This window comes from Rhynchophorus ferrugineus, unplaced genomic scaffold (assembly GCF_030347505.1).
Source record: "Rhynchophorus ferrugineus isolate W39M unplaced genomic scaffold, kcgeb_rfMv2 rfM2, whole genome shotgun sequence".
Classification (NCBI taxonomy): Eukaryota; Metazoa; Arthropoda; class Insecta; order Coleoptera; family Curculionidae; genus Rhynchophorus; species Rhynchophorus ferrugineus.
This window is the reverse complement of record NW_027472581.1, coordinates 44,036,007-44,062,677: the sequence shown is the minus strand read 5'-3', so window position 1 is coordinate 44,062,677 and position 26,671 is coordinate 44,036,007. Positions and strand designations below refer to the sequence as shown.

General features: G+C 31.0%; 1 protein-coding gene across 9 annotated transcripts in view; it reads right to left on the bottom strand.

The window, feature by feature from the left end:
- Rbp6 (RNA-binding protein 6) overlaps window positions 1-26,671 on the bottom strand; it is a 752,769-nt gene that overhangs the window by 64,596 nt on the left and 661,502 nt on the right. For all 9 annotated transcript variants that reach the window (XM_076395624.1, XM_076395626.1, XM_076395622.1 and 6 more), the window contains one exon: window positions 17,410-17,492. In XM_076395624.1, the coding sequence (XP_076251739.1) occupies window positions 17,410-17,492 (83 nt within the window). The remainder of the gene's footprint in view (window positions 1-17,409; window positions 17,493-26,671) is intronic.

The following is a 26,671-nucleotide window of genomic DNA, read 5'->3' as shown; positions in this document are numbered from 1 at the left end:
CGGAAATGTGTCTTTATTGCTTATTTAACAATTAGTACTCAGAATTTTGAATTAGTAACACTAAATTATAAAGTAATTCCAAGTAAGCTCATATTTATATTACATATCTGTAGTAATAATTGTTTCATGAAGCCAGGCTAGAGCGAGTTTGAAAAATAACCATAGAACATAGAGCATTTCAGTGAATATTGAAGATATAAAAGTTATTCCTGTCTGAAAATGAACATTTTACAAAGTAATTTTCATATTTCGTTTTTATATTTTTGAAAAGTATAATATGTGGCTTAAGTTTATCAAGAATTGTCCGTGTGTATGGCAATATGCGGTTTTTAAGTAAACTCTAAAGTCAGAATTGGTTTGTTCGCGTTAGATCTAGGAATTTCAATGTTAAAAATGGACCGCCTTGACCGACCAACAGTTTAGACATATTCAACTAGGCCGCTACGAAACTTAATAATAATCATTCTTTCGATACTTAAGTTCTATAGGAATTAACAATGAAAAACTTAATGGGCTGAGTTTACATTAGCGAATAGACGCTGCAACGAAACGAAATAGGACCCATAGAGACTAGCTGTTAAGTTTTCATTCATCCACCATCCACCTTGATCTTGGTGAGGCCTTTGAAAAACACTCAAAATAATGTAGGAAGTGTCATCTGAGTTGTAGAGGGTCAGAATATGGTTTTATAAAAAATTCCAAAACATCCATCAAAAGAAAAACATTATGGATTAAATTGAATTTGTAAAAATCTCAATTTCAACTTCTAATAAATGGCTATAATAATAAATAATTACTTATATAAAAACGTAGCTAAATGGCACTGATCACAATCATGAAAGAATACAGTTACCATATACAATATGATAAAAAAAATCATGAGAAATTTTGTAAGACATATTAGGTTATGTTTCTTTTTCCTATTTTTGTCTATGATTTTAAGGAAATTTCTTGTTATGACATTACTTTTGTATACTTCATACTTCTTAGATATGAAGGTTGTAATTAAATTAATAATTTTGCAAAAGATTCTGCTCTATCACAGAAAATGTTTTTAAATATTTTCTTAAAGATTTTGCATGGGTACATATTATATGGAGAGTATACATTAAATTCCCATAAAAACATATAAAAAACGAAAAGGAGGCTGCGTAATCAAAATTGTAACATATAATGACTATATTCAATACATAATGGATTTTTTATTGTATAGTGTTTTACTATGTATATATATTTAATGCAATAACAAAGTGCAACTAGAAAATAAGTTATCAGTTGTCAGATTAGATATTGTTCTTGATATTTTTTCAAAATGCTTTACACAAATATTATTTAGTATTTAAATAAAATACTTTATTAAAAACTCGTGTAGTAAATAAACACGATTGTTGCACCTTCCGGTGGTTTAGATAAACAAAACTTGCCTACACTTTTATATATGGGAGATCGCATTCTAACGCTGTCTATATTTCAACTTTTCTACTTTATCAACCATAATTGTCAAGGATATTTGAAATTTAAAAGCTTATAATAATAATTAATAGCGGAGAGCCATAGCAATAGAAAAATAAGGTTCCGTAACATAAAATACTTACCGACTGAATTCAAGATGATAAAATCGGATGAAAGGACGCGAAGAATTTAAATTCACACACCTCAAAATTTAATTTATAGTTCTAATGATTATACCGTTAATATTGTAAATAAAATGTAGGTTTATTTAGATTATGCCTTAATAAAAACATTAAACAGTAAATATTTAAATGCTGTTCGAGAAAATCGGTTATTTCATTTCGACCACCATTGGAAGTGCGACAACGCATAACTGGCAATTTACATGCCTCCCGGGAGAATTATGTTGGCGTCTTCTGCTACACCCGTGGGATAATGACACAAGGAAACTCGGCGTGACAGTGGGTTATTAATGAAGCCGGTAATAAGGAGCGAATGGGTATACGGCAACTCACACGGACAACTCGAGGTCCACGCCTTGAAGCGGGCGGATGGCGGTGGCCACTTAAAAGTTTTCCCCCGGTCCAGTCCGGGCTCTTCACTTACCATCTCGGTCATAAATATTACTTCGGGAATTTGAATTTCGGCCGGTGCTCTCTGAATTTCAATAAAGGACGGATCGCCGACTAAAGGATACCTGAAATGGATTCGACGCCCTCGGAATGAGAGTCAAAATATGTTTTACCTTCGTCATTCTGTGGAAACATATAAAAAATATATGGCGTCCCTGATGGAAATTTTCCGGTCGATAGGTAATTTATGATCAGCGTTTAAATAAATAAAAACTTTTCGAGTTCCTAATAGTGCGTGTGTTTGTATATACCACGAAAAAAATGGACTGAAAATAATCGGTGTGGTGAACGTGTGTAATAAATCAATAAATGTTTATAGAGCAAAAGTTGTATATATCGAGAAATGTTTGCGAATGTTTGTTTGTTTTGATACAAGATTTACTGTGATAGCTACAACAAACAGAAAAATGAGTAAACAAAATGATTCATCTTTAGTAATGGTGTATGGTCCGCAATAGGGTTATTATTATTTTTTTATTAATGTTTATTTTTGCCCTTATTTTGGATTCTCCTTAGAATTAGTTAATTCTTTCAGGCATGGTTCAACAAGTTATACACGAGTGCGAAACGATGTTATGGATTTTAGATACAGTTTATGAAGGATATGTTGTTTATTTACTTTTATCAATATAGTCATGGATGTAGGTGTGTTAAATATTATAATCAAAACTAAAATCAGACTCTTTTTCAACTTGTATATTATCAATACTAAGGAAGGCTTGAAGATTTAGGTATTGATGTAATCTGCCTTCTCTAAATTATGTTTCAAATGCTGGTTATACTTGTGAAAAATTTCGAGATTATTAGAAATAGAGTTATAAGATTTAAATATGAAAATAAATATGGACTTGAGAAAGATGTAATTAAAACGATTTGGATATGCTTATAGGATTGAAGAGACTACGACTTCCTTACAGAGTTGTGCGGTGGAGCTAACCTTTCGAATCCGAGTCTCATAGAAGACAAAAAAGAATAATAGAGAGCGAATTGATAAAGAGATGGCTAACAGTATCTTAGATTTGAAGATCAGTGAACATCACTAGCAGTGGAAGTACTTGGCGAATAGTATACTATATAGTTGTAGGAATGTTCGTCGGGTCGGTCAATCGGTCGAAATGTATGGCTGCCGCTGCGATTATTTGTCAGAAAACTCACTACTATTTTTGGAAGGAATTTGCACGGGAACTAAAAACACTGGTTGAATCAAAGTTGTTTATTTTAACTTACGATTGATACATGTGGTCGATGGGAGAATTGACAGGATATTAGGTTAGGTAGAGGAAGTACGGTAGCGCTGTGGAAGTGGTACTGTTACAGGGGGACGGTGATAAGAAAAGAGAGCGAGACGTCGTCGTGATGGCCTTTTATACTCCAGAACTGCATGGTACCAATCCACCGGCGTTGCCAACCTTTGTAGTTGTTGATGGTGAATTGGTGGTGGCCTAAAGGGTCGTGGCGGTCGCCACATAGTATACTAATAATATAAATACTCAACTAGTATTCGCTGAGAATTTGAGATTGCTTGACAAGGGCTTTTGGTTATTTATGGTCGATATAACTCCGGCCGGAAGTTCACTTATAAACTTTTCAGTGATTGAATGTTTGCGAACTCAGAGACTAATAACATCTCTGTTGCTCATTGTATTTGATTTTTTCTAAAATACTATGAAGCATTCAGAATCATCCTAAGCATATTATTTTGAATTATCTTCTTAAAAAATTATTATTTCTCACGCTGTGAAACTAAATAATTTGATTAAAAATGATGGAATGATGGATGCAATTGAATAAAAAAAAATAGTTTTGAAGCGTGACAAAGTGATTTTGTAAATGACATTGTCGATATAGTTATTAATTGTACCGAACGATATTCTACAGTTCAGAAAAGAAAACCAGAGCTTTTAGGTTTATGGAGTAGTGAATTAAATTGGACGGCAAAATGTGTTTTCGTTAATTTTTCATAAAATAGTGTTACCTATCTTTAAAGGGTTATACTAGCCAAGAAGATTGAATAATTTTATTTTCGTATTTTAAAAGGTTAACTCTTTAAAAATATGACCTTAAGCGATTTTTTCAAATATAAATTATTTTTGGAGATATAGCAGTTTGAGACGCGGCACCTAAACCGGCTCGGCCGGAACGGATTGAGCAATAAACGATATAGATCCTCCATCTATCTGTGATCGTGTTCTCTTGTAAAACTTTTCATATGTTAAATATAGTCTATCGTCTAATATCTTGTTTAGGCTATTATTGTCTTGTTGAGATCTGAGAGCTCAGAAATGCGAACCAGTTCTGGCTTCCTAATCAACATATTCCTTTGAGTTATTTATAATACTCTTCTAAGACTTTTTGGAACATAAAAATATTTGAATGAATGTTTGAAATATGTTTTCTGAAGTAGCTATTTCCAATTCAACATTTAGATTACTCTAAAATATAATACTGATTATTAAGTTTTAATATCACAACTTTGAAACTTCAATACCAAGAAAATGCTTATATTATATTACGCATTTCTGAAACTACTAAATGTAATGAATGTAACCAAATGTATTATGATTGAAATATTATGAAATGTATTGATTAAATGTATAATATCAACAAAATATATATATATTTAATTTAATTCATAAATTTTATCGAGTACGAAAACATCATCGATTTAGGATCACCCTCTCCCAATAGAAATCTTCGAAAATCCCGCTCCTATTCCGAGAATGGCGACGACAAACACCCGACTGTCATATATCACCGTTGCTTGGTCCGATATGCCAAGTTGTCGAATGATTTGCGGCAGCACAACTGGGCCCATTAAAATTGCTGCCGGGGTTCCTTTCGGGGAACGTTTGTATCATTAAACGTGCTTTCGAAAGATTACCCTGAGAGTTTTATGGTTTTTTTCCCGAAGTGGATGGGCTCTTTCTTGCTGTGCCTTAAATTTATCTCCATCTGATTGCGCGGTCTGGTTCTACATATTGAGTGGGGAAAGTTTTAGCCTTTTTCTTCTCGTGCGTGTGGGTGTGTGTGTGTGTGTATTTACGATGGAAGATTAGTTTTTATCTTTATTTGTTACAAGCAGAAACGGTTTTGCTTATAAATCGAATATTTACTGATTATGTTTTAGACAGTAATCTTCGACGAGAGAACGCTGCATTATAATCGCATCAGAGTTTATGAGTTCAGTACAAAATCGATTATATTTGGACGAGTTGGTCATTATCACCACGATCAATATTTTAAAGCCTTAAAAATCTATCTTTCTCTAAGTAATAATCTCTAATTTAACAACTCATTAAACTATCTATGACAAACAAAAGTTGTTATTAGATCAATAAATTAGATTTAAAGTATCTTTTTTTTAATTTCAAGCTTTATTGTGAAAAATTGGTACAATATATTTTGTTGAAAATATAGTCGCTACCTTTTCTCATATTTTAGGTGAATTACAGATTCCATCTCAAAAGAACGATGTATCTTTTGAGACTATTCACGAATCGGTCCGTTTTTTTTTGTATCTTCATAAGAAGTGAAGCGCTGCTGAGATAGTTCAAGATTTATATATCGGAATAAGTAGTAATCAGCAAGAGTTAGAGGAAGGTTTGGACAATATGGCGGGCGGGGTAGCACTTCTCATTTTAATGTTTCAAAGTATGTTTTCACCGATTTTGTAATAGGTAGTCGATTATTATCATACTGAAAAATAACACGGTTGTGTCTTCGCTCCTATCCATTAATTTTTCGCTTCAAATGCTCGACTTAAACGCATCAATTGTAATCTATAGTGATCCCCATGATGCCTTTAAATCCTCGTTTTATATTATTGTTGGCTGTCCAGAACGCTCTTTGCCTACGGTATCAAAATCACGACCTTTAAAAAGTCGAAACCAGTATTTACATGTTAAACTCGATGAAACATGGTTTCCACAAGATTCACACAGCCCCGCATGATCTTCGACTGCCTTTTTCTTCAAAATGAAGTAAAAAGGTAAAACTTCCCGCAACTGCAATTTACTAGCTAAAACTTCAGACATTTTCTAGCGATTGAAAAAATGTTTTGTTAACATTTCGACGAAATGACACATACTGAAAAGTAAAGAGACTTCAACACGTGAAGTTGGTTACAAATATACCCGATGGGATTTGATATACAGTAAGACTATCTGTACCAAATCATCACATCAACTGTATGTTATAATATATATATATATATATATATATATATATATATATATATATATATATATATATATACATATATATATATATATATATATATATATATATATATATATATATATATATACATATATATATATATATATATATATATACATATATATATATATATATATATATATATATATATATATATATATATATATATACATATATATATATATATATATATATATATATATATATATATATATATATATATATATATATACATATATATATATATATATATATATACATATATATATATATATATATATATATATATATATATATATATATATATATATATATACATATATATATATATATATATATATATATATATATATATATATATATATATATACATATATATATATATATATATATATATATATATACATATATATATATATATATATATATATATATATATATATATACACAAATAAATAAGAACCTTTGCTAAAATCTAGATGCTCGCATGTGTTAGTTATTAAATACTTTACGTAATAGTTGTCCGTGTTAACTCGTGATTTTATATATATTTAAAATAATTTTGTATATTTTTGAGTAGAACTAGGAAATCTAAATTTATCTTTAATGTAGAAGCTAAATCTATTTGCATAAATATTAAAATATTCTAAAAATTGGGAGAACATGTTGCATTTTTGACATCAGAGCGTTTTTCATCAGGATATATCAACGAATGGCAAAATTTCATCACCACCTGCGCTTTGATGTAGAATAATAATATAATTTAATTTGACTTATCCGTAATGAGTGAATAAAATGAGCCTATAAAATTCTATTTGGGTTGGCACTAGTGGACCGAATTGACAAGTGATTGACAAATCATAAACCAGTAAACGTGGTAAATTAATATTCTAAGTTGATGCGGCAACATTGCAACGTGCTGACGCCATAAATTTATATAACGTGCATTTGCTTTTTATTGGACAAGCTATTATATATGCATATTTTGTATAATATATATTTAAACACAAAATATATGTAATAATGATTATATATTGGAATATTCTATTAAATTTTATGTTAATTATAGTTTCTTTGGGAATGGGAGTAATATCTCATATTCACTGTGTTACTAAGATGATCAAAATTATCTCGACGGTGAAATTTTCATAAAGACCGACACTGAATTCAACAAGGATGAATACGTGCAGTCGCTTGGCTATATTTTGTATATAAAATGGCAACCAACCAGAGAATAAACAGTTAGACCGGACCCAACGTCAGGATTTATTTAAAATTGGGTTTAATTAAAATGGCGGGGAGGCAGGGGCGGGATCCGCAAATGAACTGAGACGATGCCAGATATGGAGTTCTGGATTAACAGCTCGAAATTTTCGCAGTAAATTCTCCATAATTGAAATGCAATGGTCATGTAAAGTGTCGTTAATTCGGGAGCGCGTTATCTCGCGAAACGATTAAATTATAAAGTTTATCGTTCGGCGGGCATATTAAGGCACCAGTTTTAATCATTTAACTGTTTAGAATTTTATTAATTCCGCTTGGTCGAGAGCGGATGCAAGTCTAAAAGATTGCGGATTGAATTAAGGCGAAATATGGTAAGTATCGAGCGAGAAGGAATACGAAATTCGTTGGTGGACTGGCTTTGGCGACTGCCAGCAATCAAGTGGATTTTCTATGGTTTTCCTCATGAATATTAAAGGCGGTTTATATTTTCCTCTTTTGCTATATTTATTTGGTTTCGAATCGAGTCGCTGGAGTATTACGACTCTCTAACAAGTGTTGCGAAAGTTTTTTCATCTCGAATTGCTGGAAGCACTTAAATTCTATTTATAATTGAGAGTATTCTCATTTCTGAACTCGCCATGTTCTAAGTATGGAACTGTTTATTAATTATAGCATAATGAAATATGCTGATAGCAAGTAGAATACTGCTTTTGTTACAATGTTGCTTAATATTATATAGATTTTAAATTATGGTGTTTTTAATAATGCTAGAAAGTAATACTTTCAAGAAAGTTTCTTTCGAATACAATATTAAGAAATTAAAGATTTAGCGTAGTAGTTTAACCAGTGATGATACCATGTGCTCAATAAGAAATTATGGTATTAGGTTTTATTTAACCAAAAATAATTCTTTATAAATCTTGACGTGTTATTAAGAAATGTAGGCATTATTTAAACTATGTGCATATTAGAAAATACATTCGCTAATATTTTGAAAACGTTCGAAATAGTATTTATTTTGCGTTATCAATATGAATATGAATATGAGGGAAACTTTTAGCAAGCTTCTGTTACCAAATAAGAATCTTGCACCGAAAAAGGAAACTAGGAAGTGGTGTGAACCCGATTTTTGAAACATATAGTTCAAATCGCTCTAAAATTTAAATAAGTTCCTTGGGATATATAAATAATTTTATTGGTAGATAGTTTGGAACCGATGCAATTTATGATTTTAGATTATATTTTTGGTAAAATTTAGCACAAGGCCAATTTTTCATCAAATTAATATACCCTCTCCAATGAGTCAAATTAATACATTATCGAATTCACCAAGTTCATGTTAATTAGACAGGTATGTAAAAAAATGTTTGAGTATTTACAACTCATATCTTTATATTTTGGTATCCAGACAATGAAAATAACATGAAAAAAATATACGACATCAGGCTTTTTTGTTACGATTGAATATGAGAGAGTACGTCTTTTTATAGATTCATTAAAAATCCTTTCAGAAGCAAAGTTACGGGAAGGAGTTCTGGTCGGACCAGATAGTATGTATATAGTCTATATAACGTTTTAGGCAATCATAAAGAAGATTTTCTTCATTCCCATTTCGATAGTGTAGTAAGTAGGTGAGGAGCAAAATCAACGATTTTACTGGGATATCAAAGAGATGGAGAGAAAATACCACGAAAAATAGAACATATCAATGAGAGCAGGTTAGTCTTGGAAGCTTCAGAGGGACCTTCCAGAATTTTCCCACAAGAGAAAATGTACAGAGAGGAGCAACACTGGGGAACGAAAAGGTTTTCATTTGTGCAAGTGAACGTATATTAGATAAAAAATACGTAATGGTTTGTGAATAAAATAATATTTTTCAAGTCCATTCTTTTTTATTTTAATATACATATGAATATATAAAAATATAAAAATTTCGTTACAAAGCCTAAACGCTTTTGTTTTGTAGACCTGTATTATCCAATTGGATAAAGGCCAATTTTTAAACAGACAACGAAAAAATTAAAAAATATAAATTAATAAAATACAAAGCTATTAAGTTAAGAAGGAAAATAGATTGTGTTCAAATTATATTATATTTGATAAATATTGATGAAATATGGATCAAAAACTAGGCAGTACAATATGTATTTTATAAACGAATTATCATGGCTTCGAAAATTATGCAGCTCAAATAAGTGAGGAAGTATAAAATTAACCAGTATAACAGAGTTAATTATACCACTGAAACTAAAGATCCATGAGATTTAAGACCTTTCATATTGAGATATTATTATACGCTATTATATGATTATGCTTATATATAAATTAATATACTATAGCAGAATCTTTATGTAATTGTTTTAAAATTTATATTTTCAGTGGTCTTTTGTGTATTTTTTAAGTAGTGTTATTTTCTTGTAAATGAAATCAAATCAGATTGCTGTCAGAGTTTTGATTTACTTTTATTTTATATTAGTTCAGCAGTTAATTAGTACTTAATAAATAGGTATTATATAGCATATAGCGATATTATTCTTTGATAATATTTAAAATATCTGAATGTTCAAATCGCTCTAAAATTTAAATAAGTTCCTTGGGATATATAAATAATTTTATTGGTAGATAGTTTGGAACCGATGCAATTTATGATTTTAGATTATATTTTTGGTAAAATTTAGCACAAGGCCAATTTTTCATCAAATTAATATACCCTCTCCAATGAGTCAAATTAATACATTATCGAATTCACCAAGTTCATGTTAATTAGACAGGTATGTAAAAAAATGTTTGAGTATTTACAACTCATATCTTTATATTTTGGTATCCAGACAATGAAAATAACATGAAAAAAATATACGACATCAGGCTTTTTTGCTACGATTGAATATGAGAGAGTACGTCTTTTTATAGATTCATTAAAAATCCTTTCCGAAGCAAAGTTACAGGAAGGAGTTCTGGTCGGGCCAGATAGTATATATATATATAGTCTATATAACGTTTTAGGCAATCATAAAGAAGATTTTCTTCATTCCCATTTCGATTATCTTACAAAAAATGCGGGAGATAAGTAGGTGCGGAGCAAAATCAACGATTTTACTGGGATATCAAAGAGATGGAGAGAAAATACCACGAAAAATAGAACATATCAATGAGAGCAGGTTAGTCTTGGAAGCTTCAGAGAGACCTTCCAGAATTTTCCACAAGAGAAAATGTACAGAGAGGAGCAACACTGGGGAACGAAAAGGTTTTCATTTGTGCAAGTGAACGTATATTAGATAAAAAATACGTAATGGTTTGTGAATAAAATAATATTTTTCAAGTCCATTCTTTTTTGTTTTAGTGTACACATGAATATATAAAAATATAAAAATTTCGTTACAAAGCCTAAACGCCTTTGTTTTGCAGACCTGTGTTATCTAATTGGATAAAGGCCAATTTTTAAACAGACAACGAAAAAATTAAAAAATATAAATTAATAAAATACAAGGCTATTAAGTCAAGAAGGAAAATAGATTGTGTTCAAATTATATTATATTTGATAAATATTGATGAAATATGGATCAAAAACTAGGCAGTACAATGTATTTTATAAACGAATTATCATGGCTTCGAAAATTATGCATCTCAAATAAGTGAGGAAGTATAAAATTAACCAGTATAACAGAGTTAATTATACCACTGAAACTAAAGATCCATGAGATTTAAGACCTTTCATATTGAGATATTATTATACGCTATTATATGATTATGCTTATATATAAATTAATATACTATAGCAGAATCTTTATGTAATTGTTTTAAAATTTATATTTTCAGTGGTCTTTTGTGTATTTTTTAAGTAGTGTTATTTTCTTGTAAATGAAATCAAATCAGATTGCTGTCAGAGTTTTGATTTACTTTTATTTTATATTAGTTCAGCAGTTAATTAGTACTTAATAAATAGGTATTATATAGCATATAGCGATATTATTCTTTGATAATATTTAAAATATCTGAATGTTTAGTCTTGTTTTGTGTTATTAAATATAAATTAAATATTAGAAATAGTTTAGTATCGTAAATGGAATCACTACAATAAATAGGAAAAAATATTAAATTAAAATAGTTTTAATTTAGGTATTCTTGCATAAAATTGAAATGTCTATAATGACTCCCTTCAGAAAATTTACAAAAATTAACATAAACACAATAAGACTTAGTATTGAGTTCATCAAAGAAAGAGTACTTAACGAGAAATTAGAAAATTATCATAATTATTGGCTTGATAACCCTTTATCAGTCCTTGTCGGTTCCAGAAGTCTGGTTTAGTTTCCACTCTGGCTTTAATTAAACGCCATTTTAAATAAATCCCTCGGTCGGGTCCGGTCTGTGATGTTTATTATCAAGTGAATTGCAGCACGCCGTTCAAAATACAACGATGTGGCGTGTGCAGCCTGTTCACATTTATCTTTGCTTCGTGGTTCTACGCCATCTCCACCGAAACTCTATCGCCCAAGATATTTTAGCTGGTGCTATTAACAATGCAGACCGGTCTGATGGTAAATACGATGTAGTGAGTATATATAGCGCTTGTGCAACGTAATTGAAAAGTAATACATACTTATTAAAGCTGAGTTAAGATAACATTACCTTTGTTGTAAATACCAAGTTATTATGTCTGATATTTATATTAAATATAGTTAATTTTATAATACTCAATTGTGTATATGTTTCAATGACAAAAAAATTCTTTCTATTATTCATATTAAATCTATACTTTGTGTAAAAAATTGAATAATACTTTGTACGACTATAGACATGATGAGTTCTAATTTGGTTTGAATAGAATAACTGTCGTTACACACTTGAACTAGTAAAATGGTAATTATGTTATGAAAAAATAGTTCAGTTAGATGAGTTACATGAAATAAAAATAATAAACAGTGAAAGTTTTGTATATAATCACGACTATATGTAAACGATTTCAAGTCAGCTTTTTAAATCAATAAAATATGTATTATATAGGGAAGTTTACATGTCAAGTTTCAAAAATCGATCGTCAAAATGAGCGATAGATATTGTTTAACGTTTCACAAGTTATATAAAATTACCGCGACAAAAGTGACATTGGGACTCAATACTCATTTGTGTAATACCATTTTGACAAAAAAAAACAGTATGGCGGGAGTTCCACTAAGCTAACATTCATGAAAGGACTGCAATTGCGAAATATTTTAAAATGGAAGCTAAGGCTAAGCTGCGAATAAGGGGATGCAATAATAAAACCTAAAGAATTGATGATTGCAAGAATGTAATATAGTCCAACGCATCGTTTTTACATTGTTCCTTACAACAGTATAGTCGCCAGACCTAAATATAAATCAACCATTATGGGGAGTTTTTGAACAGAGAGTAAAGAGTATATTTCCAACCCCATCATCATGAAAGCAATTGGCGGATGTTTTGGAACAAGAATGAGCCAATATTCCATTGAAAACCAATCAGATATTGTGCAAATCTATTTTGAGAAGAATTGCAGTTGTTTTAAAAGCAGATAGTGGCTCAACGCTTTGTTAATATATAAATATGCCTATGGGAATATATGTATGGTCTATTAAAAATAACAGTGAACTTACGTGATCAAAATGTTTAATGAACTACCTGTCTCAATTTGTAAATTGCTTTTGGAATCAGACAATAATTTCCTCCTCATTTTATTCTAGTTAAAAAAAGACATAATGCTGTCTGATAAGTTCGAATATGAGACCGAACCATGCTGCAAAAGTCGTCCGGTTGTTAAACATGTGCAAAATTCTTCAACATATTAATTATAATAGTAAGACAAATGAAATATGAAATATTTAACAGTGTTTTATGTAATTTCCTTTTTTAAAAATAAGCCTGACAAAATATACACAGCAGATCAGATAGCTGAATAATTTGACCACATCTTCCTCCCTATTACTGCATATTCAATTAAACAGAATTGTTACTAATTTTATTAAGAAAAATGTACATATATGAGCATCTAAGGAGAAATACAATGATATGAGAACTGTTTGACAAGAAAACAGCAACGAAGGAAACAAGAATTAAACATAAAAAGGGAATAGGTTCTCAAATGAAAATAAAATAGATTACTTGGATGTACTGCTACTAATTAGGTGGATTGAGCCTTTAGGGCACACCCTAGGTGTTTCAGAAAATAGTTCAATGTAAATTTAACAAAATAACTACAACATACAATCTATTGTGGCAGTTTAATTAACTGTAGTTGAAGTCCTTCTATAATATATGCATTAGATGTTCTATAATATTAAAATAAATTATAATTATAACATTTTTGTTTCACTATTTCATTTATTAGAATTTATTAAAATTTTGTTACATATCGGAGCTAAAAGAAACTAAAATGGGTAAAATGTCAACGTTAAATATGACAATATTGCACCGTTTATACGTTACAAATTGAGATGACCTGATTCACTGCTACTTTGGATAGATTATAGCTTATATGTGTAAGAGATCAAATACATCATCTGTTTTTTCAGCGGTTTCTATAAAATGAACTCACGCTATCCACTTATCACAACAAACGCCCACATCACAATGATTGTCTTTCTCATTTTCTCGGTTCGCATGAATATTTCAGGTCAATACAGTCGACCACCGATCGTTAACACATTTTTGTTATTTCGATGCGAAAACAAGTTAAAATTAGACGGCTGCTTAACGCCAACGTGACATGAGCCGTGAAAACGCAACGTGACCAGATTCCGGATGTGTACGGAACATGTTTGGTTCGCCATTTCAGGATTGTAAAATGCCGAACGGTTATTAAAGAGCGGTGCAGGAAATTTACGTTACAAAGGCCACATAAGTAGCCCTTTGTTCGGTTTAAATCCGACCGATTTATGCCGATTTTTTCTGTTGCTTTACAATTCCCTGCGCTTATTGCTTCTAGTAACGTTATGGAAAAAAAAACACAGACATGGCGTATGCTTAAAAGGAAGGCATATTTATGTTAATATTTTTTATTTGATTTCAACTTATGAGGTTTAAGTGGACGTTAGTTTTACGTTTGGAAGAATTGGAAAATAAATCTACGATGCTTCTTAAGTTTTACTTTTAATGTGTTGAAAGAAGTTGCAAATAACACTTCTTCTCCAGCGCTACCGTACTTCCTTTACCTAACCTAAAATCCTGTCCATTCTCCCGTCGACCACATGTATCGCTCAATATCGAAATAAACAAGTTTTTATTCAACCAGTGTTTTCAGTTCTCGTGCGAATTCCTTCCACAAAATAGTAGTGAGTGTTCGGTCAAACAATCGCATCGACAGCTACACATTCCGACCGACAAGACGAACATTCCTACAATTGGTGACCCCGACGTGTGCCTAACAGATAAACCAGCTTAACACAAGCCACTCGACAGGTACTCGACACGTTGATGGAAGGACAGCGCGAGGAACCCTTCACCATCACAAGGTCGACGTTAACATTAACACATGACCACTCGAACATCAACATCAACACATGAACACTCTTGCATCACAAAACGGGACAAGTAAGGCACCACACTTATAGGTACCCTCAAGCAAATCGAAACGGCCCAAGACTTCCTGCTTCTCGTTTGATGGCAGCTGATGCCGTAAAATTCCTGACTAAGGTTGGATCCCCATCTTACAGGCAGTCCCTGGGCGATTTATTGCGTAATTGCAGGTATGCTCAGGAACCTGTACCACATGAAGGTACGTTCCACGGCAGCTCCACTAGGAGGGGAGTGATGTAGCGACCGCTACAACCCTTTAGGCCACCACCTATTCATTTACATAAAGTTCAAAGGTTAGCAATACTGGTGGATTGGTACCACACACTTCTCGGCTATAAAAGATCACCACAACGAAGTCTCGCTCTCTTTTCTTTTCCTCAACCCCTTGTAACAGTACCAGTTCCACAGAGCTACAGTACTTCCTTTGCCTAACCTAATATCCTGTCCATTCGCCCGTCGACCACATGTATCGTTCAATATGAAAATAAACAAGTTTTTATTCAACCAGTGTTTATTTCTCGTGAGAATTCCTTCCACAAAATAGTAGTGAGTGTTCGGACAAACAATCGCATCGATAGCCACACATTCCGACCAACCAGACGAACATTCCTACAATACTAATAATAATAAATTATTGTGAACAATCAAGATATAAACGGGATGGAAAACCATCAATACATCTTAGACTAATATTATACGCCATTGTGAATGAAACGTGGCCAAATGCTGCGGCAAAATTAACCTTCTAGATGGGAGAAAACTCAAAAAAGATATGTAGTGAAATCATAAAGTAGCGTCAACTGTAGCGATATTTATTCAAGAGTATTCGAAAATTTACGGTACCAACTGCAGCGTGTGGATTGTGAAATGGATTCTTTCCACGAATGTCGGTTATAGAGTGATTATGCTGACGATGTTGGCTAATTTTAATGATCAAGTTGTTGTATTTGTACTGTATATCTGAGCTCCGTAGAAGCTATTCCATATATTATGGATTAGTTGTATGCTTTTTCTACATACTATATACACAGATATTAATTGCTATTTTGTTGTTCTAAAACGAAATGATGATGAAATTAAAAGATGAGAAGAGAGTCCTGTTTGATTTTAATTTAGAATTTCATTATTTATATGTTATACTAAACAACAATAAATAAATACAGAGAATACAGCTAAAGAGAACCAAACTATTGTAATTTAAATTAGTAGAAAAAGTAGCGCAATATACTAGCTAATTTACAAATAAAGTATTATTCCTTTAGATACTACCTTGCCAGATAAGTATTTTGTTTTAAGACATTACATTCATTATATGATTTGCAGTACTCTGCGATAAAAAAAAAACGATTTAAATGTTTTATGTAAAGTTTCTAAAGATAATATATTAAGTTTTCCATTAATGTGCGTATACTATTTTATATTTTATTAAATTCGACGAAATAAGATTATGATTGAAGAGCAAAATAAATATAAATAACATAATATGTTTCCTAATTTAATTATTTATACACAGATATTGCTATTTCCATTTTTAAATTCGAATTTTGATCTTGGTGGCAATATAAAAAATTATAAAAAATATAAAAAAAATATTACTGTCAGATTTTAGGTTTCGCAAAAAATGTAGAGATTGAGAAGCTATTGTAGCTCGAAATTCCACATTTCGAGAACTAGCGTGAAAGGTTCAGAAAACCATCTTATATTTATATTATTATTATATCTTGTATTTGTAACTGCTGCTAGATAACTTCGCCCCCAGAGAGATGGATAACAAAAATACATTCGAAATTTTATAATCATACGTAATTGTTACTCCAATACAACTTTATGTATTTAGAATGCTTTGCCATCTCCGGTAGATTAAGAGTAATGTGATTAAAATTTGTTATAAACATATTTTAATGATTTATTTGCAACTAACAATATCCGCTATTAATTACTAATTCTAATTATGAGCTCATTTGTTAATTTAATCGAAATATATATTGATTTTACTAAGATATTTCCGTAATATTATTGAATAATATATTTTTCGGAAGCGAGTTTTTGTTTCATAATAGAAATAGAGTATGCATCAGTCATGCTAGGAGGCAGTGAAGCAAAAAGCTTCCTGTCTGAAATACAAACTGATATCTATCCTCCGTAGTGTTACATTAGAAATGAAGTAAGAAAATATGAGGCATCTATTTACATAGACATGCACCGAATTCCTTATCGAATATTCCTATTTCTGTTTGAAACTTTCAAATTTATAATTTATCTGTAGCTGCGGAACGTCAGAAATAACTTCCACGAAAAGTTTCGAGCAGAAATAGAGAAATAATGAAAAAGAACATGCCACAAAACTTACCATTTTATTGTTAATCTCGTGGAAATGAATTTCGCAAACTTTATCAACCACATCTTCGCTTTGAAATGTGACAAAACCGAAACCTGCAACAGACAAAAAAAACGAAAGTTAGTTCCCATTTCCAATTTTCGGGCCGTTACGCTAGGCCGAATATTCGTTTTAAAAAGTTTTTATAAGGTATTATTCTATTAAGCCTCGCCGCAAAATCTTTTAAAACTATTTATGGGAGAAGTACGACAATATAAAAGTTTATATTCGGCGGAGTTTGTGGTGATTTCGGTGAGCTCTGAAATAATCGAGTTCGGAATTTTTTTCATTGCGTTGTCGAACTGGCGTTTGAAGTGGAGATCTAAGGAAACAGGGAATGGTATATATAATCTATCTAATAAAACAGTGAACTCACGTCATCAATTTAAAATGTCAAAACGTCACAATGTTGCCGCATTAATTTTAACTTTTTGTTTATTTTCTCTTTTACATATAACAAAATTCTAATGTAAATAAAATAATTAAAAAGAAAACATAATAGTGCACCTCATACATATATTATCGAAGGACTTAAACTACAGGTAATTTCCCATGTTTTGTAGGTTAAAATTGATTTATTATATTTACATTGAATTTCTTTTACACCACTTATGAAGTACTCCACTCCTCCAGAGGTGCCTTTTTTAGGTAGTGGTATTTCCTGAAGGCGGCCTAATTCACCTAATTAAAAATTGTATATCCAAGTAACTGTATGTATTTGTATTTACTTTCATTATAGAGCATATTTATCTTTCTACGTTTAGTTCTTGCTTCCTTCGCTGCTGTGTTTCCTTGTCAAGTCATTTTGATATTATTAATTTCTACTTCGTTTCTTTTCTTACCTAATCTTATCTTATTCCTAATACATTTGCCATATCTACAAAACAGTATTTGCTCTTTTCTCATACATTCTAATCAGATGCTCACATATGTTCTAAAAATTACACACATATTTATGCAGAGAATATTTTACATTCTACAATAATTGTTTGACAATTATCCAATACCAAAAGTTTCATATAGTCACTGTAACTTTCACTTAACTGAGTAATATTGAGTAATAACTGAGTAATATTCATGTCAGGAACTGAACTAATAATTTCCAATATAACAGTTGTTCACAACTACATTCTTCTTAAGTGTGTCTGATGGAGTTCATCCAAATCGAAAGATGTTATTGCAGACAAACCTTCTCTCCGCATATCCAAACAGTTCTTGTATATCCATTTCGATTTGCATGTCCATTGTAGTAATTCTTTGCCACGCTCACAATATCAATTCCATTGAATATGCAGTAAAATCTAATAAAATTGTGTCTCTGTTTAACTAGAATAAAATGAGAATCTCCAATAAACAATACGTGCGACATAGTGATGACGTGAGTTCACTGTTACTTTGGATAGATTATATATAAGGTTTGAATAGCTTGAAAAAAAAAGGGTCAATGAGCAAACATTTTTCCCCGTAATTTTTCTTCTGTTATTTTATTCCAGACTTCGGTACAATAAGTGTCCCCTCGTGATTCGTTTCGGTTGCCGTGTAAAACTTTTATTGTTTGCTGTAAAAATACCATTCGATTGATTTACTTTAAGGGATGACCGCGTTTCTACGTTTGATACATTACTATTGTTTTCTGTCGTATCGAAATTTAGTCATGAAGTAACAAAATCGGAATTTATTTCTTATATGAGATCGAGTACAAAACTATATAATCAGCCAGAAAATGTATCTGTCTATTATGGGGATAATATTTCATATTATCTGTGATCATTCAACCTCAATCTGCTTTTCGAAGCATGCTTATTTTGATCAGTAGAAAATAGCAAAAATAATTCGAAATGTTGAAAACAAATTTCAATATACTATATTGAACATTTTAACAATATTTCGAGTAGAATGTGATAATTTTGATTACACATATCAGACTGATTATTGTATTCGTTATTGTAGCAATTACCTCAAATCATAGATAATGTAAATATTTTCGAAAATATTAATCACCACCGTAGATGAGAACAATATGCCATTTCTGAATACTGATTTTCACTTCAACAGGCACTAAATTCCAATAATCTTGTAAAAAGTACTGATCTTACAAAGCACCTTAACTTACTTCCAGCAGGTTTCGAACATATTGTTTTCATAACAGTAGGAGGACCGCCCTGTCTCTTTGATCACTGCCCTAACCAAGCTGGCTTGAAAAATGTTTGCGGAAATCATTTGCATTTGCGTTCCCCTTTATAATATATCATAGGCATCTTTTTTAGTGTCAAAAATGCCAGTTCGTCACAAATGCAGCAAAAACTAACATATCAATTTCAAAATTGTGTGATTACTATTGAACTAATAATTTCAATTTCGATAACACAAGCTGTAATAAAATTATAAATTATGTTTATAACCTTAGACTAGTCAGAAAGGTGGCAGTTTGGCATCTGACGTGTGACAAAAACCTACTAAATAGCCTAACATCATAATTTTTTTATTTTTGTCTTCAGCAGGTGTAGATTATTTTTTGAAAACCTCAAAATGTTCGGAACATATTCATTCTGATGCAATTTGATTGTTGAAAACATGATTTTTAGTAAGATTAATTGAATTAAAACGTTAAGTATATGAATATATTATTTACATTCTATAATATTACACGTGTACATTTTATTTTAGATATGCTTTGTTGGTCCTGGAAAATGGACCTAATTCCTCTACGAATAAATTAAACACGATGGCAACGGCAGCCGTAATTGTGATTAATTGTTACCTTAAGAGGATCGAAACAAAATGATAGTTTAGAACAATTTGTCTTGTCTTGTACCAGATGCGATACTACCCTTAACTCGCTCAGAATTCGCACCTTTGTGCTAAAAATATGGTCTGTGTACATCTCTCTGATTGGACATCGTTACGGGATTGAGAAAACCGTTATTGTTTTGGCTTCGTTGGCTGTTCTGGCAACAAAGTGGTAGGATTAAGAGCTGGCTGCCTGTTATGAGGGTTTTAGATCTCTCGGGTCCTTTTATATATAAATCTAACAATGTATATGAAACTATATATGGGACTGTTGGATTGGTTTTAAAACATAAAAAATACTTGATTATTGATCGTACACATAGTACATTTATATTTCAAATATTTTTCAATAACATCGAAAACATTTTTATTTAATATATTCAATTTAACGTCATTATAAGATCTCATAATTAATACAATAATATATTAAAATCGATTTACATTGAGTATATAAAAATTCCATATATTCGACAAAGAAGGTGTCTAGACCGTCATCTATATTGAAACCGAAGCATAATATTCGTAGCCATAAAGCCTTGCTGCGCATATGAATGGATCGGTGAGGTGTTATTGTAACTGCAATTGTAACTGTAAGGTGTATTGCTAACTGCTAAACCCGAATAAAACTGCTAAAACTATTATTGCAGATGTCACTTGAAATTGAATGATGTATTATTAAAAAAATACCAGCATTATACCATATATCAGCAATATTTTGAGTAGCGTAGTAATATAATAATATTTATATAATTTTCACTTACTAAATTATGCAGTGAAGAGTGTTAAAAAGTTCAAAAAGTTAACTGATTTCTCTTCATCATATAGTTAATAATTTATAAATCCTGAATTTATTCAACATATATTTTTGTTTCTGCCAAACCAGAATACATATATTTGTGAAGGATACACTGTTGCAGTTCGAATGGGGACATAGTGCCTTTAGATTATCGTTTGTTCACATTAATGTAGCATGCACGGATGACAAGCGGTTTAGAAATTATGAAGTACTGTCAAAATAGATCGATGATCTCTGACAAATCAATATAATTCCTTCGATATGAAATCGTTATGTTGCCAGAAAGATGGGGAAAAATAGTAGAAAACGATGGAAATCATTTTGATTAATATATATTGTACTAATTTTTCTCGATAAACTTTAAACAGAAAACATGATCATAATGCATGCAAAAAGACTTAAAAGCCAACAACATATTTTTAACTATGTACTATATTTGTATCAGCCTCAAATATTTTTTTGTTTTTATCTTTTCGAGTCTTGTATGTACCTTAATTTTAATTTCAAGAAAGACAATTCGATTGCTTTTGGAATCATATGGTAATATTAATTTGGGTGAAACAAGTTTTCGAATGTTTTAAAAAGCCTAGGAATGTTGAATTTGATGTGGGAGTATACTAAAGAGTATTTGTGAGGAATTGAAAATTAAACTGCACTTTAAATAAAAACAATTCTAACAATCTATGAATAAAACTAAGTTACAAAAAAACCTCAAAACTTGTTAAAGCTACTCTATAAACTGTGTATTGAATATTTTGTTTTACTCCTGTTGAGAGCTTTAATCAGAGCTACTTGGGGCACAATCTAGTAATCGAGTATTGATTTAAATTATAATCTAGAGAAATTTGATATGTATTACATTATAATCCAAAGCTTTCACAAAGACTTATTATTTCACTAAAATACATATCTTAAGTGGATTTCTTTAAACAGAACACTTGAGCAAATTGCTATGGCTTTACGATGAATATAATTTAGCGCTGACAGATTAAGTAGCTATCAGAAAGGAATATCAACAGCAATATCTATGGTGATTAATGCTTCATTAGCGGAAAATTTATACTCAATAGTAAGCATATCCGCTTGGAGCAACGTGGAATTGGCGGCTCAAAAGACAAGATCGTCAACGGTTCGTATACGTGAGAGATGAATTACATGGGCAAATGCAAACGTTATCTATAATAACAAGCTCATGAGAATGCTTCAGTTTAGTGTTGGGACTAGGTTAAAGATAAATTGATTATCATCGCGTAAGTTGAAGTAAGTGGATTAACAGTATATAATTCGTTTTTTAGAAAGACGATTTTTATTCCATGTAAACAAATATATCGTTGATATTATATTAGTTTATTAAAACCAGTGAGTGCTTATTTCTGTATTGTTTTTTGCGATGAAAATTTTAATGTTCTTTTACAGTGGAGAATATTGTGGTTTTAAAATTAAATTATGTGGCCCCTTTCACTCAAATTACGTTCACTTTTAACTTCTTAGGTTCAATATATATATAATAAGACCTACTCTTTCAAAATTCGCCGTAAGTTTGGATCGACCTTTCAAAAGTGTCTATATCGCTAACTAATTAGCTCATATCGATACTAAAACACAAATAATAAACGATGATACAATGATACGCAACTACAAAAAGAAACATAACTTGAATTTCAAAAAATAATACTAATCTAAAAGCTATTAAAATAATTAATTATTTACTTTTAAGAGGTTTGAAATCTAGTGCTAATTGAATTATTAAACATGGATATGGGAATTTTGATAGTCTATGTATATTAATATGTTGCTAAAGCACTCCTCAAATTATGCTTTTCCATATCTAGTCCAACAGTTGTTACACATTAATAGTCAACTTTATATCGATAAATTATGATAAAATATATATAGATCAAAATTTTTAATTAGCATTTAAAATGTATTTTAATGGCAAGAAGAGTTGACTTGTTTAATTGTTGATAGAGACGACAATCGTCACAATTTAAACCAGACATTAATATACCTATATCTTGTACCCACTAATAAATCGAAGTATGTAGTGTACAAGTATACCAAGGCACAGAAACCAGTTCTCTGTGTCCCAAAATATTCATCTGTTCAGTCCTTCAGTCTCTTAGTCTATGGTTGGTATAGGTAACAGTTTTGACAAGGATCCTTTTTGATTAGTTTTCTTCTATATTACATTTTTATTTTATTTTATTTTATTTTTACTTATTTTTATTTACTTTGGCATTCGGTAATCTTTTAGAACTATTAATGAACAAAAATTAGACAAGTCACATATTCAGTGTGACAGAAGTCAGAGAAGAGTATATATATAAAGTTGTTCAATAAATTTGCGGAGTGTCGTCTACACATCAACAGTAGAACTATGCTGAGAACGAGATAACAGTGATATGTGAAAGCAACAAGGAAACAAAACTATTTTATATCTAGACTTTAAAAGGGATAAAAATATTTCGTGATTCGTTTCATCGTCAAGGTTATTGAATTAAGTGCTGTATGCTTGCGGCTTCAGCCCTGAACCAAATTCGTGTTCAGAAAATGTTGGCATAATAAATATTTTTTTGCCAGGAGTACCCTTCATATTGAATAACTTATAATCTTAAATTATTATTACGTTCTAATTCTTAGACCAACCGCTTGGTTTATAGAAGAGAGCTCTTACACATCTACTCTATAGATCTGATATACCACAAATGGAAAATATCACGATTGTTACATTTGCTGATAACAATCCGATTCTTGCTGTCGGAAACAATAGGGAAGAATCTACACTAAATTTACAACAAGCAAGTAACAATATAAACCATTGGACACAGAGTTTGAAAATAAACATTAACGAAAGTAAATATGCATGTGCTGTTTACGTATTATCAGACGACACAAGCACCAATAACAATAAATATTTCTAAATCTAAATTCTAAATCATTTCATATAATAACAAGGCTAAATATTACAAAATGATCCTTAAGACAAAACGTCGCTGGAAGGAACATGTAAAAAAATAAAAGAATTGTAGATAAAATATTAGCTCCCTCCCTGTTCAGCTCCAAAACTTCTTTCACATAAAACAATTTTCGACAAAATGCAGTCGTCGTGATGGACCGTTGGCATACGGTCATTAAAATTAACAGAAATTATGCTGAAAAATAAAAGCATACTGAACTTACTTTAGATTTGTTTTCACTGTGTTTTTTTAGAAGTTTCCATTTTATTTTAAGGTAACTAGTGTAATATCAATTCAAAATTATAAAACCTTCTTAATGTCTTAATAAATTTCCCGGATAGATCGGATAGATTAGAAAATTAATAGCCCCCCCCCCCAGAACAATCCTATCCCGATCTGCATTCCTTCGGTAACCAGCGCATCTCCCTTCCCCCCGGAAAACGGCTTTGGGACGCCCCAATTATCGACACCGATCGCCGACCAATATCGATACGTACGGTAGAAGTTCAGGTCGGATCTGCGGCAATAAATAACCCCCCTGATTCATAGCCGGGGGAGGCATTTTGCACCCCATTTGCCCCGCTCGGACTGCCGTTATTAATTAACACCACACGACACCGCACAGTGCAGATCGACGCTAACAAATGCACTGCCGGACTTCGGACCGTGTTTGGCCGCTTTTTTTTTACCGTGGGTGGCTTAAATTGGACCGTTGTCGATTTATTGGAGATCGTTGTCGTTTATTATTGGCTAAGAGTGAAGGGTGTTAAATTGTATTATTAGGAGGGGGTCAGATTAATCGCTGACACAATTACGTTCTACGATGTACAACTACAATGTTAAATGGATATGGTAAAACTAAATAGCGATAGGTCTGATAATAGTCTCGTTTTATCCGGAAATATTTTAATCCTAGTGACCATCTTGATTTATTATAATGACTTTTGAATTAATATAACTTAAATTACGACATATAGAATCAACTACTGGATACCAGCATTCTAAATCATTTTTCACATTTCTCTCTTTCTGGCAATAGGGCATCATTTTAAATTACTTACCATATTGAGACCGTGTGTGAGTTATGCCCTGCTGTATCCATTTGAACAAATGGTATTCAGAAGACACTACACCTGATGAGTACGATCACTGAGGATGAATTTCCAATTCGATCCACATCAGTATATACTTCAATAACTCTTGCAACGTGTGGTCGAGTGTTATTATGCAAAAGCAGTTGCTGTTGTTGTTGTTCGCTGTTGCTTGTCATTATTTACAACAATAGGTTGCTGCAGCAAAAATTTCATTTGATTCTAGTACCACTTATATCACCATATGCATAGTTAGTTTTATATCTATATTCTTCTAGCGTCGAACTGGATGGTTTCCCTGGGCTAATCCATTTTTGAAATTGTAGCCGATTGTCATAGTAAATGCTCATTGTTACAGAAAACACTATTTTCTGAAAAACTTTTACTTGACAAATAACGAAACTGCATTTTTAAAGTAGTAGAAATGGCGTTTTCAGTTAAATTGTGTCTTGCTCATTGTTAATTGATCATCTGTGCTTATGTCTGAAGTTTCTTTAAGAGTTTGACCTAGATTTTCGCCTGATAAGAGTTGCAATTAGTTCTCTTACAACTTCTTTAGTCAGATCCTTCTTTGCCATTTACATCACATTAAAATTACATTAAAATAGTAACTATCGTTGAACACAAAACTAACATTTCGGATATGACTATACAGCATCACTATAAGTTTAAAAAATGTTTCATGGACATCATAATCAGATTTCTTTAAATAAAAAATATAATATTGAGTATTACGTATTTAGGATTTAGACTGTATAAGCCAATACTAGACGAGACCCATTTAAGTTAAGTGGCTTAATAATTGTTTACATTGATACTTCGCATTTTCAAGTCCAGAAATTAAGATTTCGCTTCAGAGACAGTTACAGTAGATTATTTCTATTTCCATATACTTTTTTGTAAATAACATTATAAAAATAGACCTTATAAATTTACATCTCCAAAGACCAAATGTTTGTCATAGGAAAATTATCTTTTTTCGTTCGATATTGAAATTATCGGCTTTAAATATATTGAAATTAAATTGGTTTGCCTTTGATTAAAGGACTAAAGAGCACCAGTATACCAAACAAAGGATAACTTTCAGTGATAGTTTTTTCTCAAGGAGATTATAAAAGTAATGCTTCAGGTACATTTTGCTTTGTTGGACATTCTTCGCTTAATGATTCCACTATATTATTTATATGTATATTTATATTAATTGCTATCTAATATTTACCATACAGGTGCAAAAAATCTTGTGATGCCATACACCTAGAGAGCTAATATGTCAAACTGCTCAGAAGTTAACATTGAATAAAAGGTAATTTTAGTATTCGTTTATATATTAATTTTAATATATTTTTATCTGTGTTTCAACTATTTTATATGTATTATCCATATTTAATATTCTATAATATACTTATATATTAAACAATAAAATGGAACGATATAATTAAGCAATAAGATATTAATTCTAGTTCGAATATCACCTCGACCTAGAATGATCATTTAAATTGGATAATAATAGTCAAGCGTGTTGTGTTGTATAACATGATTGTTAACATCCAATCTTATTAGAGAAATCATAATTATATTATCCACTAATCACGATAATAGTA